This window comes from Eptatretus burgeri, chromosome 8 (assembly GCF_056783735.1).
Source record: "Eptatretus burgeri isolate ZD-2024b chromosome 8, Ebu_testis_v1, whole genome shotgun sequence".
In the NCBI taxonomy this organism is placed as follows: Eukaryota; Metazoa; Chordata; class Myxini; order Myxiniformes; family Myxinidae; genus Eptatretus; species Eptatretus burgeri.
This window is the reverse complement of record NC_140968.1, coordinates 33,173,046-33,188,990: the sequence shown is the minus strand read 5'-3', so window position 1 is coordinate 33,188,990 and position 15,945 is coordinate 33,173,046. Positions and strand designations below refer to the sequence as shown.

Sequence of the window (15,945 nt, the reverse complement as noted above, 5' to 3'; positions counted from 1 at the left end):
AAATGCTGTAACATTTTGTCCAATTATTGCAAAATGGAAGGGGTTTTGAAACTTTCAAAAAGGTGATTTGTGTTCTACAGTGTTCAAGTATATAATTCAATTGAAATAAAATGAAAGAGTTTAAAGATTGTGGAAATTCCTATTTTCAGAAGTTTACTGCCATTGATGCAGCGTCTTATACACCCCCTTATTTAACACATTACATTCGTTCTTCATGCTTGTTGTTCGTGTCTTTTATGATGTCCTTAAAACAGTAAATTTCTGTTTGGATTCTTCTTCTTTTTCTTGCATATGGCAGCTTGGCTGCTGGGTAGCTATCATTTTGTTGGGCCACAAACTATACCACTGATGATGTGCCCCTATACCAGTACACTGGTACTCATTTCACCAACTTCAGAAGGGTGACAGGCTGAGTCAACCCTGCCTTGTATTAATTCAGCAGCCAACAGGGCTCAAACCCAGGACCAGGACCCAAACTAGCCACCCTAACCACTAAGCCAACCTAAAGGCCCGGTCACACCTTGACGTTTTAGCCAGCGATGGCAACGTGTTAAAATGTATGTAAAACGCTGGCTTACGTTGAAGTTTTGATGTTTTTTTTTTAAAGATTCGGACGTATTCATAGCGACTTGGTCTTATGTATAACGCATTGGTAACGGACACAGAACGTTTCGTTGTGTTATAGATAACTTATACCAACGAATGCTGAACCTGTTGTCAGCCTACACAACCGATGCTCAACGATAGTCTAACTCAGGCATAGCGCGTTGCACGCATCGCCGACGATGTCGTGACGTAGCCTGTTAAAAGGCTGACGCACAACAATTCAAATCATAACTGCCGTAGAAATGGAAGGGTCAACATCGCGGTCACACCTTGGCGATCTTGCCAGCGTATGCTGACGTAACAAAAAGTGTGTCTAAAACGTTGGGGCACGTCGAATACGGAATGGGTAAGTTTGGTATGCGCGAGTAGAACGCTAAATACGCTATCATACGTCGTAGTAAGTAGAGTACGTCAAGAAATTTTGAACATGTTCAAAATTTTACGACGTACTCGGCGTATGACACACGTTCTGCATGCGATGGGGATAAGTTTTACACACGATATGTGGACGCTTACACACGTCCACAAAGGCTACTTATAAGCTACTCATAAGTCGAAACACGTCGCGGTAATGTCTTTTTTACGCGAAACTTATTTATAACTTATGTTTGACTTGCTTTGAACCAATTCTGTACGTAGTCCCAACCAACATCGACGTATGCACACGTATTCAAATGACGTCTTCCGGTCGACAAAAAAAATAAAAGAACGTGTTTCAAACTTACAACTGCCATATGAAGACGTGTTCCCAGCGGTTTTTGGAATTGGTATATAAAAATGCTGCTCATAAAAGGGGAACCCAACAGAGTTTTCGAGTCCTTTTTGAGTCGATGTCCATGTCAGCAGTAACAGTATCAGTATCAGTATTAGTATTAGTATTAGTAGTAGTTTGTTCATGTTGGCAGTAGTAGGTGAGTGTGAGGGGGAGGGTGTGGGTTATGATGGATCGTCCTTGGATCCGCGTGTCCACGAGTAGGAGACAAGTTTTCACCATTGTTCGAAGTTGTTCGCGGCTAATTTTTAATGGGACTTTTTCAACAATGAGCTATTGCTTGTTTTTACGATTTAGGTCTATTCATAACGGGTTGGACAAATGCACAATGAACTAATAATGTGCATAGAGCGCTTTGATTACTTATAGATACGATATACCAACGAATAATTATCGTGAAGCCGGCGTTCACAAAGTATGCCCAACGATAGCCTAACTTATCCATGTCGTGCGGCAGTTTATCTTTGCCGGTGACGTAGGGTTTGTTATTCGTAGGCTGCCACTCAACGATTTAAGTGGCTGCATCTCCACTATTGAAAGTAGACGCTTGCGCTCAACAATTGCATTTTTTTTTTACACTCAACGACTTTTAAATGGTACCTCTCAGCTATTTTCATTGTTTACAATGAACGATTTAAATTGCTGTCACTCGCCTTTGTTTTTTGACGCTGGGGTTTTGAAATTTGAAGCGTTTCTTCTGAACGTGTTAAAACGCTCAAACTCGACTATTTTAAATATACGCTGCCGATGGACAATTGGAATCAGAGCCAAGCTAGACATCGAAGTGTGAACATCCTTGTCATGCCGAAGAAAAGTTTGAAGAATGCTGCAAATAAGTGTCCTGGCCGTGGCCGTGGACGCTGACGCAAGGACGATCCATTATACCGACGTCTTTCAGCCTATGAGTAACTTAAAAGTAACGTCTGTCGACGTGTGGCATCGAACGCGTAACGTGCCAAACAACACGATAATCACAGGTTAGAAATAAGTTTCAGGTACGCAAAACATTACGCCGGCGTGTCTCGACTTATGATTAACTTACAAGTAGCATGTGTTGACGTCTGTCAACGATCGCAGACCGTGCATACAACTTGTGGCCAGCGTAGCGGAACGTGTGCGTCATACGCCAGCATACGTCGTGAAATTTCAAGCATGAAAAAATTTGAACACAACCAAAAAGTACAACGTATAAAGCCAGCGTACAACGACGTATGGCAGTGTTTTTCAGCGTGCTCTCAATGTTATCAAAACTTACCCATAACGTATTCAACGTGTGCCAGCGTTTTAGAAAAAAAAATTAAAAAATCGGCATACGTTGGCTAAAACGTCAAGGTGTGACCGGGCCTTTAGATCCCAAACCAACTACCCTAACCACTAAGCCAATACCAGGCTTCTGTTTGGAAAGATTTTCAATTTTCTTTGACTGCCAGATAGGCAGACAGAGAAAAATGAAAAATCACTCACAGAGTGACACTTGGTGAAGCGGAACGGCACTTGGTAGCGCACATACCTCCGCCGGGCTGAATAGTTTACATTTTGTATGCCACTGATAAGTCGGATCTGAATCCGGACCATAACCAAAATCGAATTGGCTTGTTCATGTCACTAAAGCAACTCATCCCCCTAGTTTTGTCATAACTCATCCACAACTTTTTGGGATCTCATGCGATACATCGTTTTTAGCCCCGTCTCTCAATGGTGAAGAATCACTTATAAATTAAATAATTCTCGTATCTGGATCCGGATTCGGATCTTCACCAAAATGGAATTGATTCGTCCTTGTCACACACCCAAACTGTCCACCATGTTTCGTGTGAATCCATCGATTACCTTTTGAGATATTTTGCTTTATATAATTTTTGGCCCATCTCTGAATGGAGAAGAATCACTTAAAAAATTCTCAGATCCGGATCTGGATTCAGATCTTCACCAAAATTAAATATTCCCATCCTTGGCCGGTCACCTACAAACACAAATTTTTTTTTAAAGAATGATTGTTTGAAAACTGTGGCCCAAAATCGTGTGACAAACAGACAGACAAATGCTACAGACCAACATACTTGGCAACAAAATTTTTCGCCAAATAAAAATTATCTCACTTCCATCTGTGCATGCACAAGCGGGACAAATTCAGATCCAAAGTGTTGCGAAACTGCAGGTTCGTGTTCCGATTCATGTTCCAATTTTGTGTTGAAATATATAACTTTCAATTGGAATCAACTTGTTCCTTGATCATAAACTGACGTTTGTAGACAGACAGACACAGACAGACAGGCAGACAACATGAACTAAATACTTAACCACACTTTCACTTTGCACGCGCAGGGTAACAATGGCACAAAAACAGAATGGTATCATAATGGTATAAGATATGACGTTGAGTGCTACAACACTAGTATCATTTAACAAATTGGTTCCACTACATTCTGGTACTTTATCATCTTCTACTACTGCTACTACGACTACTATTACTGCCTTGATTAATTCCACCTTCTAGCAAGGTAGACCGCACAAGTTTGCCCGATCCACATCCCTCTATCCCGAGTATCCTCTCTGCATCCCACACATTTCATGTCTCTCTCCAACACCATGTTCCACCTCCGTTTCAGTGGACCACCTCTCCTTTTACCAACTACATCCATACCAAAGGCCTGCCTGACCACATTTCCCTCTTCCCCAATCAATACAGATGGTCCTCCTGTGCCCTTTTGATAATGCCCCTCACTTCTGCCCACCTGATATCCTCATTGAGAGAGATCCCCAACAGTGCTCTCAGCATCCGTGTCTCCGTTTTCGGCAGCAATTGCTCCCCTCCATTTCTCAAGGCCCAAGCCTTCTGTCTATACTTGAGAACCGGTCTTATTACCATTAATTACTTCACCCTCAGTCTAACATGAACCTTTTGATTATGTACCACCCCAGAATAAACCCTCTATTTATCCCACCCTGTCATCTCATATCCACAGTGTACCCCCCCCCCAACCCCCTCCTTAAAGGTAGAACCCTTGTACTGTACTTGAATTTTCCCATCTGTTTTAACTCCCTGTCTTCCCTATCCCTCATATCCATATCCTATCTTCTCTTTCTCTTACTCACCATTACCTTCGTTTTTCCCACATTTATCCCCAGAGCATGCTATCCAAAACTTCCTGCCATGTGGCCATTGCATCTTCAGAGTCTGACATCACCAAATCATCATACACAAACAACATTTCCCAAGGTAACCCTCTTCTTGGTCCCTCACTCAACACATCCATCATGACTATTGACTACATACCACAAAGGACTAAGAGCTGTCCGTTGATGTAAATCTCCATTTATGATGCCTTCGCCCTTTCAACTATCATCATCTCAACTACCCTTACTATTACCAGTCTTGGAACCCTTTAATATGCTTTATCCACAAACCCACAACAATACAACTTGCTATTCCCTTCCAAAATGTTCTCCTGTCTCTGCTGAAAAATGAAGATAGCATCCGTTGAACCCAAATTGCTCCCATCAATCCCCACTAATTATCTTAGCCCATCATTCACCACCTTTCTAATACTTTGTCCACTTGCTCCATCAGCAAGATACTCCTGTGATTCCCACACTCAATAACATCCTTTTTATTCTTATAGATAGCCACTCTCCTGCCACCAAAAAATAATTTAATTTATTAACTCTCCTGCTAATTCTCAACTCCTCAAAGATCAACAACTGCCAAAGGCAATCCACTCCTCAATCCTCCAATCCCTTAATCATCTCCACCACTACCTATGATGGTCCACTAACTTTCTCCATCTTCATTTTCCCACAAACCCCCTCTTGCTGTATACCTCTTACTTGACCTTGCACTTTGTTGACCTGTCCTAATAACCCGACCCCCTCATTCTCCATATTTAGCAGCTCCTTAAAATATTCCCTCTGTTTCCGAAGAATATCTTTCTTCTCATGAAGAATCTCCTCTCTCCTGCTCTTTATCACTTTAATGTCCCCACAATACCTTCTCGTCTTTTTGTCCACCTTCCTTTAATTTTATCAAACACCTAAACTACTGCCCTTAACAAGGCCTCATTCATATTCCTCCACTCGAGGGATTTAGTGGCTCAGATAAACAGTCTGTAGTCTGAGCTTTTTTTTTGTATACCTTGTCAAGGTTCGTATGAGAGCTAACACACAACGCACAGCGAGGGGGCCATGAGACAAGAGGGGTGGGAGTGGGAAGGACAAAACAGTGGGGAACAGAGACGTTAGGAGATCTGTGGAAGGGAGGGGGATGGGACGGGGAACATGGGGAATACAAGATGGACATTACAGGGACTTTCACGAAGGAAAGCAAGGAATTTGAAGGAGGTGGGCTTGGGTGGATTAACAGGGGGTAGAAAAGATCAAGGTTTTGGATGGGGGATGATAAGAGGTGGTGGTGAACAGCTGTTGTGAAAGCCTGGAGGGAAGAATGGGATTGAACAGAGTGAGGGAGTTCATTCCAAAGGCGGGAAAAAAGATGAATGAAAGAGTGAAGGTGAGCAGTGATTCGTGATTTTGGTAGTTTTACCAGAAGGGGGTTGTTGGCGGACCTTGAGCGCCCTGCGGAAATATGGTGAGGACAAATCGCAGACAGAGCAGGGGGGCGAGACCAGAGAGGAGACGGTAGAAGACAGAAAGACCACCGACCAGCCTGTGGTGAGAGAGTGAGAGGCCCAAAGACTCAGCCTCATCGCGGGAGATGCCAATGATCCGAAATGCCTTGGTTTCCACAGCGTGAGGCCGAGAAAGGTGGGAGGCAGGAGCACCAGCCCACAGGGGAGAGCAGTACTCCATCAGGCTGCGGACAAAAGCTTAGTAAGTGGTCAGGAGCTCAGGTGGGCCAAGGAAGGACTTTGCACGATGGAGGATTCCCAGTCGGCGACTCACTTTGTAGGCCATGTCAGAAATGTGGCTTTCCCAGAAAAGATCATGGCAGATACTGAGATCCAGAAGCTTGAAAGAAAGGACTTCTTTCAGAGGGGATTGCTTGAGAAAGTGGATGGGAGCGGGGGGGGGGGGGGGTTGCCAAACGGTCCTTTCGGAGAGACATAGTGAGAGTGGGAGATTTGTCAGGATTGAAAGACATGTTCCACGTGTTGGACCAGTTTGTGATTTTATCCAGGTCTGCAGTGAGCGAAGAAGCTGCTGCTTGCCGATCTGAGGGATGACAGATGGTACGGCAGAGGGTGGAGTCATCAGCAGAGATAAAGAGGATTTTCCAGAGAGTCAGAGAGATCATTGATGAAACCAGAAAAAGAATAGGGGCCAGAACACTGCCCTGAGGAACTCTGAGTCCTATCATTTTGTTCCTTCAATCTGACTGCATTGACCTCCTGTAGTGTCCACACCCTGAGGTTCTCCCTACTCTTTCTTCTCTTTCTGATGTCGCTTACTAGGATGCTGTCACCTGCACAGCATCCTGCTTGCTCGTGTGTGTGTGTGTGTGTGTATGTATAAATATCTGTCCAACATGTCACATAATATGTGTATGGTCACATATCAATTCTGCTCAATGTTTCGATATAATCTTATGTTTGTGGGGTCGATGGAGGAATTTCATCGTAAACATAGGATTGCATCGTATAGCATGGTCCGTGGAGAAGCAGGAGACATCTCGATGTAATTTAAGTGGGGAAACTGTGAGCTTAAGTTGTTTACGTGTCACCACACAGGGGAGTGGTGCTGTGTTAACTAGGTAGGGTCTAAGGTTAGTTTCTCCCAGTGTATGATTTCCCCCTGTGACCTTTTGCTCCGTTTTGGAACTTACAAAAGCCGGCAATAAAGAACCACGTTTTTACAACAACAACAACAACAGCAGCAGAGCCGAAAGTTTCCGAGCAGGCAAAAACCCCGCTTCCCGGCTTCGTCCCGATAGGGACGATCTTACCTTCTTCCCTTTCCTGGTCCCATATCATTCCCCACAATGCACGTATTGATAAAGCTACTTTATGGTGCACCACATATCTGAATATTTGAAAGTGTTACACAGCAACTGAAAACGGTGCAGGATGCTGCATTGTACCGGTTCTGCTCAATGAAGTTGTCATACTCGGTGTTTGGCTGAATGTCAGACACGGCACTCGCCATTTCTTGGTGCAGTAGCAGTATTGGCTCTGCCGTCAGGTTGCTGACTCGCAGGTATTCCGCCAGGATATCTTTCCTGCTGGACACGAAGCAATGTCATGCCATCCATCCGATGCAATATCACTTTATGCAGAAACTGCAGCATTAGTCACACTACTGTATCACATCACACCATATTAAGCCACACGTTGATGACATTATTCTTCCATGACGCCACTGTGCATCATGCCCACCAACTGTGTCACGTCACGCAGTGCTCACACCGTGCCTCGTTATCACGTTGATGTTGACAAACTCGGCAACATGTTGTGTCACAGCCCCAGTACCCCACCGCAATATTTTATTCTGCATCATGCTTCATTCCACCATATTGTCAAAAGTATTGGGACAGCATATCCAAAGAAAAATGGGTCCTCTGAACCTGTTTATGTAAATTTTTCTCGCAATGCAAAGCTTCACATGCTTTGTAAAGGTGTGCAGCTGATAGTGAAACTGAGTCATAATCGAGACGTCACAGGGTTAAGTGTTGACTGACCCTCCAACCCAGAATAGGAATTTGCACAGTGCTGTATAAATGTTATCGGGTTCCAAAGGTTTGTGAGGTTTCCATCACATGGGGTCTTCTCGTCAACTGTGGGGAAAATGTCCTTTGGAAATGGATGACAATAGGTCATGCCAAGGTTGAAATAGGAAAGTCAGGTCTAAAATTATTGACAAATTGGCCAACATGAACCTTTCAAAGTGGAATGTCCCAAAATTACAACTGACATAAATCAACATTTGGTACACCAGTGTTAGTGGCAGGGTCCAAGCTGTGCCTGTTGTTAAGAGTAACGCCAACACCTCTTTCGAAATAAAATCAGCTGGTGTGAATTAATAAAGTTTCTCGCTCTCTCAATACTCCTGGTGATACTTAGCGCAGGTTTCCGCACCGCTGGAAATGCAACAGCGTGAGATCGACTGTAACAGCCATTGTAACTTCAGAGGGATTGGTCGGCATCACGAGGTGAATAGATGTGAACGAAACGATTGGTAGTGTAGGATACCTCTTATAAGAAAAAAGAACAAACGTTTTAATCTTGGGAAACTGGTCGTTTGATCAGGGTGTTGGACCCACAGTGCGTTGTGCCACGTCTGTCGCACCGAAATAAAATTCGAAAAAGCACTACTTTGGGTCAAGTTACTGCTTTGAGATGACAAAACATTTAAAGTTGATCTGTTTTGTCATTTGATGATGTTTTGTCATGTCACCGTGACCACACAACTTGAATGATCGGGGAAAGTGTACGAGTGAGAAAGAGTTATAAGCAGGGTTTCCCAACCTTTTCCTCGGCGTGAAGTTCTTGTGACCCCGACATTGTACCAGATTAAAACATGCACCTGCAGATATTACAGCAGTATGATGAATGTTCACACGCTCAAGAAATAAAATCTCGTGCTTCGTTTATTAATCTGGACTCAAGTGAAACCTGAGGTTGAGAGTCTAAGACGACTCGGTGTTTGGTTTCGTGATTCAGAGATCACACCCAATCTGATAAGTTGCCGTTGGTTTGTGGGTGACAGGAATGGGTGATCTGTTTTAGTGGCTGCATCCCCGGAGGAAGTTTTTCTCCATAAACGATTGTTTTACGCACAGGAGATTACAAAATGTCAGCATTTGAAGTTTTTACGGTGTTACCTCAATTCTACCCATTTGTAATATAGCGTCATACTAAAAAACAGCTCGGAAGGTGGGTCGGCAAGCCTATTTTTTTATAATTTAATGTCGTACTGAGCAGATTTCTGATTTCACAACAAAGTTCCAGGGTTGTGATCCATGACCCCAAGGTTGGGAACCCATGGTTAAAGCAAGTGGAGTGTAAGAGAATGCAACTGGCTCACAGCACGAGAACAGCTTCCTCCTGCATATTCTGCAAGGAGGACAGCAGGTGTGGCAGTAGAGTCTCTTGATAAGCATTCTGGTGTTGCTGCGCACCACACATCACGAGCACAAATTGGTTGTGCTGGCTGTGCAACCGCATCATTGTTTTCACGTGACGTTCCCTCGCACGTTCCCGCTCCCGCACACCTGTCACCAGCAAGGACAATGAATGACATAAGTATCGTGATGTGCTATCCCGGGCAATTGGCACTGTAATGGGTTTTTGATCACGGACCCACTTTGAGTCTCCTCACGTAAAGATATCACTTAGAACGGTCCTTACATACCTTTCAAAGCAGTTTCCTCGTACTTTCTCTTTGCCAGGCCGGCCTCCTTTGCAGCCTGCTCATACTGCCCTTTGACCTTCTGAACGTCAGTCACAACGACCTGCAACACACCACATAACAACTTTAAAAAGCCAAGGACAAGTTCCCAATGGACAGCTCGGCCACACACCCTGGAGGACGGAGGGTAAAGTTTGTGTTGCAAATTTCGTCTTTTTCATTTTTTAACAAAGACCCTCTCGTGGAGAGGCTGTCGCTGCTCCGATGGTTGGCAGTGAGTGCCCCGGAAACAGCGGGGGAAAGAGAGTGACATCTCTATATGTGGACAAATTGCGTTGCTCAATCAGTGTGTCACCCAGATAGCTCAGATAACAGAGCAATGGTACAATGGTACAGTTCACCAGATTACCTTGGTGTGATTCCTGGTCTGGACCCATAATTTTTCCACATATACTTATAATATTAAAATTTATTATTTTCACATTAGTTTATTACTCCTTTATTTATAACCATACATTAATACAATATTACAAACAGAGGGATCTATCTTGTTCACAATCACATCCTATTCCACGCATTGCCCTCTAATCCGAATTGTGGAGTGCACTGAAAACAAAGGATTTATGACCACTCGATAACATAAATCCCACCAAAATCCCTGGCAGGAACAAGGAAATAACATTGGACAACACACGCGTGTCTATTGAGGCTCATTTTTTACTTTGTCATTTTCCTTCGTGCCTCAGTCATCTTGATTCCCATTTGGACTCATTCGTGCCATGTAACAATCTATTTATTGATCACTTGTATTTATTTTTTCTCCCCATCTCATGAGCTACTGCCAACTAGCATGGCTTCATCCAGAGCTTTTAACTTTATTTGTTTCACAATGAAATATGACATTGCTTGGATTATTGACAAAAACAAAGCGACAAAGCGACTTCAGCAATGGATGAAATGAACAGGATATTGATGGAGGTATGCTAACCACTGTGAGAAGCAAGAACTTGATTTTGCAGGTGTTAACCCTTTGTCGGAGCAAAGGAGTGTAGTTGACCCTCCATCTTTTGCTCCGATGAAGGGTTAATGCCCAAAGTGTGAGCTTTTCCTAGCTTCCCATGGCGGTTAGATTAAACGAACAACTCTATCAAAGTTAATTTCATCTATTTATTGTGTCTGCAGATGTAGATCGACACGAACCTTCACCAGCAATACTAGTTCTTAATGAAGCTAATACTTTATCAATGTATTTCTCACACCAAAAAGTGGAATGTTTTACAAAAGCAACAGATTCACACAAAACGGTGATTCACACCATTACAACACAGTCCACTGACGAGTCCTTCACATTAGCCATTCAACAAAACCAAAAATGTTTTATATAGAGAAGTGCTTTTTAGAAGCAACGCTGCAATGGGCAGACGTGTGTGTGTGTGTGTGTGTGTGTGTGTGTGTGTGTGTATGTGTGTGTGTGTGTGTGTGTATGTGTGATATATATATATATATATATATATATATATATATATATATATATATATATATATATATATATATATATATATATATATCCAAACATATAGTAATTCGCACCAAAACCATACTTGTCCAAAGAAGAAGAAAAAACACAACCTAATATAAACAACACAAAACAGATCAAACTAGAGGGGGAGCACTCGGTAGAGTGCAAAACCTCCACCGCCAATACTGCTGGGTCACTTAAGTGAACCTGATATCCTATTCATTGTAGGTCAAAACGGATCAGACTCTACTGAACCACGATTGAATAAACTAAACTAGATCAACGCGCATGTAGAAATGCCCAAAAAATAAAATCGATATTTTTTTGAAAAAAAAGGTGAAAAATTTTTTTTTCTCTAACAAATTTTTTTGGGGGGTTGGAAATCACTTAAAACATGTAGAAATGCAAAAAAAAATTCAAATATTTTTCAAATAAAATTTTTTTTGAAAAAGATTTGCAAAATGTTTTTTTTGTTCTCTAACAAATTTTTTTTTTTTGGTTGGAAATCACTTAAAACATGCAGAAATGCAAAAACAAAAATTCAAATATTTTTTCAAAATGGCCGCCACAGAGGCCATATTGGACTTTGGACCAAGTCCAAAATCTAATGGCATGATCCTTGAACCATACCTAATCCCCCCACCAAGTTTCGTCGAAATCCATCCAGGAGTTTTTCCGTCATACTGTTCACAAACAAACAAACATACGGGGATGAAAACACTAACCTCCGTCCATCTTCGATGGCGGAGGTTAACTAAAGGGGGAGCACTCGGTAGAGTGCAAAACCTCCGCCGCCAATACTGCTTGGTCACTCAAGTGAACCTGATATCCTATTCATTCAATATGACGTCAGTGCTCACAGAGTTATAGTTTGCAACTTTCCCTTTTACTTTTAACTTTTACATACTTAATTCATTCATCATAACTAGATTCCTTGAGACAGAAATTGATTTTACTTGGGTATATCTACCTGAAGTTCCAAAATCAGCCGCAATTATAATTTTGGCATGTTTTTTGTTGGAAATCACTTATAACATGTAGAAATGCAAAAAAAAAAACAAAAAAAAAATCGGAAATTTCATTGGAAAAAAAAAGTTGCAAAATTTTTTTTCTCTAACAATTTTTTTTTTGGGGGGTGGGGGGGGGGTTGGAAATCACTTAAAACATGTAGAAATGCAAAGAAAAAATTCAAATATTTTTTCAAAATGGCCGTCATAGTGGCCATTTTGGACTTTGGACAAAGTCCAAAATGTAATGGCATAATCCTTGGACCAGACCTAATCCCCCCACCAAGTTTCGTCGAAATCCGTCGAGGAGTTTTTCCGTAATACTGTTCACAAACAAACAAACAAACAGAAAGGGGTGAAAACAATTACCTACGATCTTTGATGGCGGAGGTTCACTAGACAGGCACTCGGTAGAGCACAAACCTCCGCCACGTATTGCCTGATCCATGAGAACATATCGGGCTCAATACATTTTTGAAATATTATGCTATACATCGTTTTTGACACTATCTCTCAATGGTGAAGAATCACTTAGAAAAATTAAATAATTCTAATGTCCAGATCTGGATGTGGATCCTCACCAAAATTGAATCAATTTGTCATGGTCACACACCCAACCTGTCCACCAAGTTTCATCTGTATCCCTCACAGCTTTTTGAGATATCGTGGAATATGCCGCTTTCGCCCGATCTCTCAATGGTGAAGAATCACTTTTAAAAATTCTCGGATCCGGATTTGGATCTTCACCAAAATCGAATAAATTTTTCCTTGTCGCACACCCAACGTGTCCACCAAGTTTCATCCGAATCTGTCGACAACGTTTTGAAACATCCTGCACACAAACAGACAAGCAAACAGCCAAACAAACAAACAGACAGAGAGGAGTGAAAACATAACCTCCTTCACCTTCAGTGGCAGAGGTAACAATCAGTGGGGCCCCATTCTTGAAGGGATCACGGTTTCAGAGCAAACTAGAGTTCATAGAACACGATACTCCATCCAGTGTTCAGGTATATATTTACTTCAATTTAAATACAATCATGATTTCAAAGATCGTTTTAAAAAAATCTGGAAGTTTAACGTGATTGAAGCAGTTATACAGCACCCTCTATAACTTGTCCAAGTACTGCAAAACTAGAGGTTCTTGGAAGTATTATGAAGGTGATTTGTATTCTGTGGTGTTAAATTATATATAAATTTAATGAACAGGAATAAATTGCTATGTTGGGCTAATGTGAAAAAATTCTGACAACGAAGAACTTGAACCCAAGGTTACTTAAGGACCTTATCACTTATGTGGTGACAGCCCACTGAGCTATTAAATCGTAAGATAGCCTTGGAATTTTCTCACAACAACACTGCAAGCTTTATAATAGCCAATGCGTTACGTGTCCGCTCGGCAGACTCCGTATATGTGTGTGTAGGTGTATTAGAGATAAACTCCGTATATCAATCCCATGTACCCATCCATACACAAACCTTCCATCGTGTGTGTGTGTGTGTGTGTGTGTGTGTGTGTGTGTGTGTGTGTGTGTGTGTGTGTGTGTGTGTGTGTGTGTGTGTGTGTGTGTGTGTGTGTGTGTGTGTGTGTGTGTGTGTGTGTGTGTGTGTGTGTGTGTGTGTGTGTGTGTGTGTGTGTGTGTGGCAAACCTTCTCGGGAGTTCCTTGAATCCACTGCCGTTGGTTTAATTAAAATCCGTTAATCTGTTCTCAAGTTATAACATGACAAACAGACAGACAGACACAGCTCATTTTATCATATAGATATACATTAAAGTGAATGACAGGAAAACACAATAAAAGTTACAAATTAGTGAATATGTGAAATTAGTTTTGATCAGCTTGTTCCCTTGCTTGAAAGTCTATGAGTGGGTTCAGAGTGGTGCCAAGAAAGCAACTTTCAACAGAACAGTGTGCGAAGATCCAAACTCTGAAAGAAGAATGACACACTAACACAACGGAAGGTCACACGTATTCGGCTAATGCAATCGAAGAAAATCAAGGCAGCAGCTGACAAATGAAATGAGAGCAGGCCTGAACATTAACATGTCATTCAGCACTGTGTGCAGAAGGTTGATTGCAGCAGGTCTCCATGGAAGAGCTGCAGCAAAGCAACCGCTGTTTTTGCAAGGCAACACCAATATTGGGTGACTGAACAATGGAATCAGTTACTCTGGTCTGATGAATCGAAGTGTGAACTTTATTTTTTCCTATTTACCGTGGGGTACTGTGCAAGTATGTAATGTTCTTATCCTCACCCACCTCGTTGTTTTGTAATCCTGACTATAATTCATGGACCTGTGATTGCGGGTTTGTTTGTCAGGCTACTCTTCCTACAGTTCTGGCCCAATTACATCCAGACTTGCTGACTGAGGATCAGCATAACCCCAATTAATGTAAAGGGGTGTTTTTATTTTTGTCATTGGTCTTGGTGGTGTGAGGCGGGGATGCATATTCTCTATGTAAATGTGTATCGTGTAGCACCACCTCCACGTAGGGGAGGGTATTACAAGTCTCCACCATTTACAGTGCAGTATTCCTGTCCCCACGTTTTCCAGTGGTGAGGTGTTTTGAATTATAAGCAGTTTGTATGTTTTTGCTTCATGCACGTAACCCGGGTTATTTATTTTTCCCTCCAAAGATGTCACTTGACTATGCATCGCCCAAATAAAGGCATGCGTCAGAAGAACATGTTGCATGGTTGGAACAAGATTGCCCGGAGGGCGGGTACTCTGATAATAAACTTAAAAGGTAAAAAGTCTTGTGTTTTTGTTTATTTTATACTATATTAATTTTATTTACGTGTTTATTTCAATGTGAACGCTTAATGTCAGGTCAGGTTCGATCTGTGACCTGCTACAGGTACCATGTAAACCTGTACTAACCTGTTCCATGGTCGGGTTGTCGGCGACTAAACCGTCTCCCCCACCAGGTTTTCTGGTGAGGAGGGTGTTTGGATATGGACACCCAGCAGGATTAAAAACAAAACCTGTCAAAGGGCGGAGGAGCTCCTTGTGAGCCAACGGCCATCCATATCTAGTGCCCAACTGTGTCTGCGGACGTCCTCCTGCAGTTGGGTCACTTCTTATTAGGAGGTTGGTGGCAGGATTTGCACTCCGGCCACCGTAAAACGCTTCATTCCGCAAAACGCAAAAACGCAAAAAAATCTGAAAACCCACTCCGTGGGAGTACCTCCTGTGCAGCTTCCCTTCGCAGGGCAGCTCACCGGATGACGGGATTGGGGCAAAGCCTTCGGGACTCCCAATCTTTGATAGGAGGGAAACCACCGGGTAACATCCCTGGGTCAGATTGCGGGAGAGTGTGTTGGAGTGGTGCTGAGGTGTTGTCCACCAGACGGCGGTCTCCTTGGGTTAACCTGAGGCGGTCCCTTCGGGTGGGTGCCTGGAATGTCCTATCCCTAAGAGAGGATGATCACCTGTCTCTGTTATCATCTGAGCTCAAGCGTTTGGACATCGGGATTGCAGCTCTCTCTGAGGTTCGGAGACCGGATTGCGGCGAGATAATGGTGGGTGGTTACACCTACTATTGGTCTGGTCGCTCTGATGGTTACCATACCCAAGGAGTTGCTGTTGCTGTGTCCAATAAGCTGACCCCAATGATAATTGAGGTAACACCGGTCAACGAGCGTATTATGAGATTAAGGATTCGCCACTCCTTAGGTGTCATTTCCCTGGTCTCTATTTATGCTCCGACTGAGGCGAGTGATCTCACCGTGAAGG

At 42.7% G+C, this 15,945-nt stretch overlaps 1 protein-coding gene across 5 annotated transcripts in view; it reads right to left on the bottom strand.

Moving 5' to 3' along the window:
• The window catches only part of LOC147021475 (tyrosine-protein kinase Fer-like), a 55,877-nt gene that overhangs the window by 16,194 nt on the left and 23,738 nt on the right, over positions 1-15,945 (bottom strand). For 4 of the 5 annotated variants that reach the window (XM_085891434.1, XM_085891437.1, XM_085891435.1 and 1 more), the window contains 3 exons: positions 9,683-9,782; positions 9,356-9,542; positions 7,413-7,553 (listed from right to left, as the gene is read on the bottom strand). In XM_085891434.1, the coding sequence (XP_085747560.1) occupies positions 7,413-7,553; positions 9,356-9,542; positions 9,683-9,782 (428 nt within the window). The remainder of the gene's footprint in view (positions 1-7,412; positions 7,554-9,355; positions 9,543-9,682; positions 9,783-15,945) is intronic. The other variant, XM_085891438.1, reaches the window with a different exon arrangement.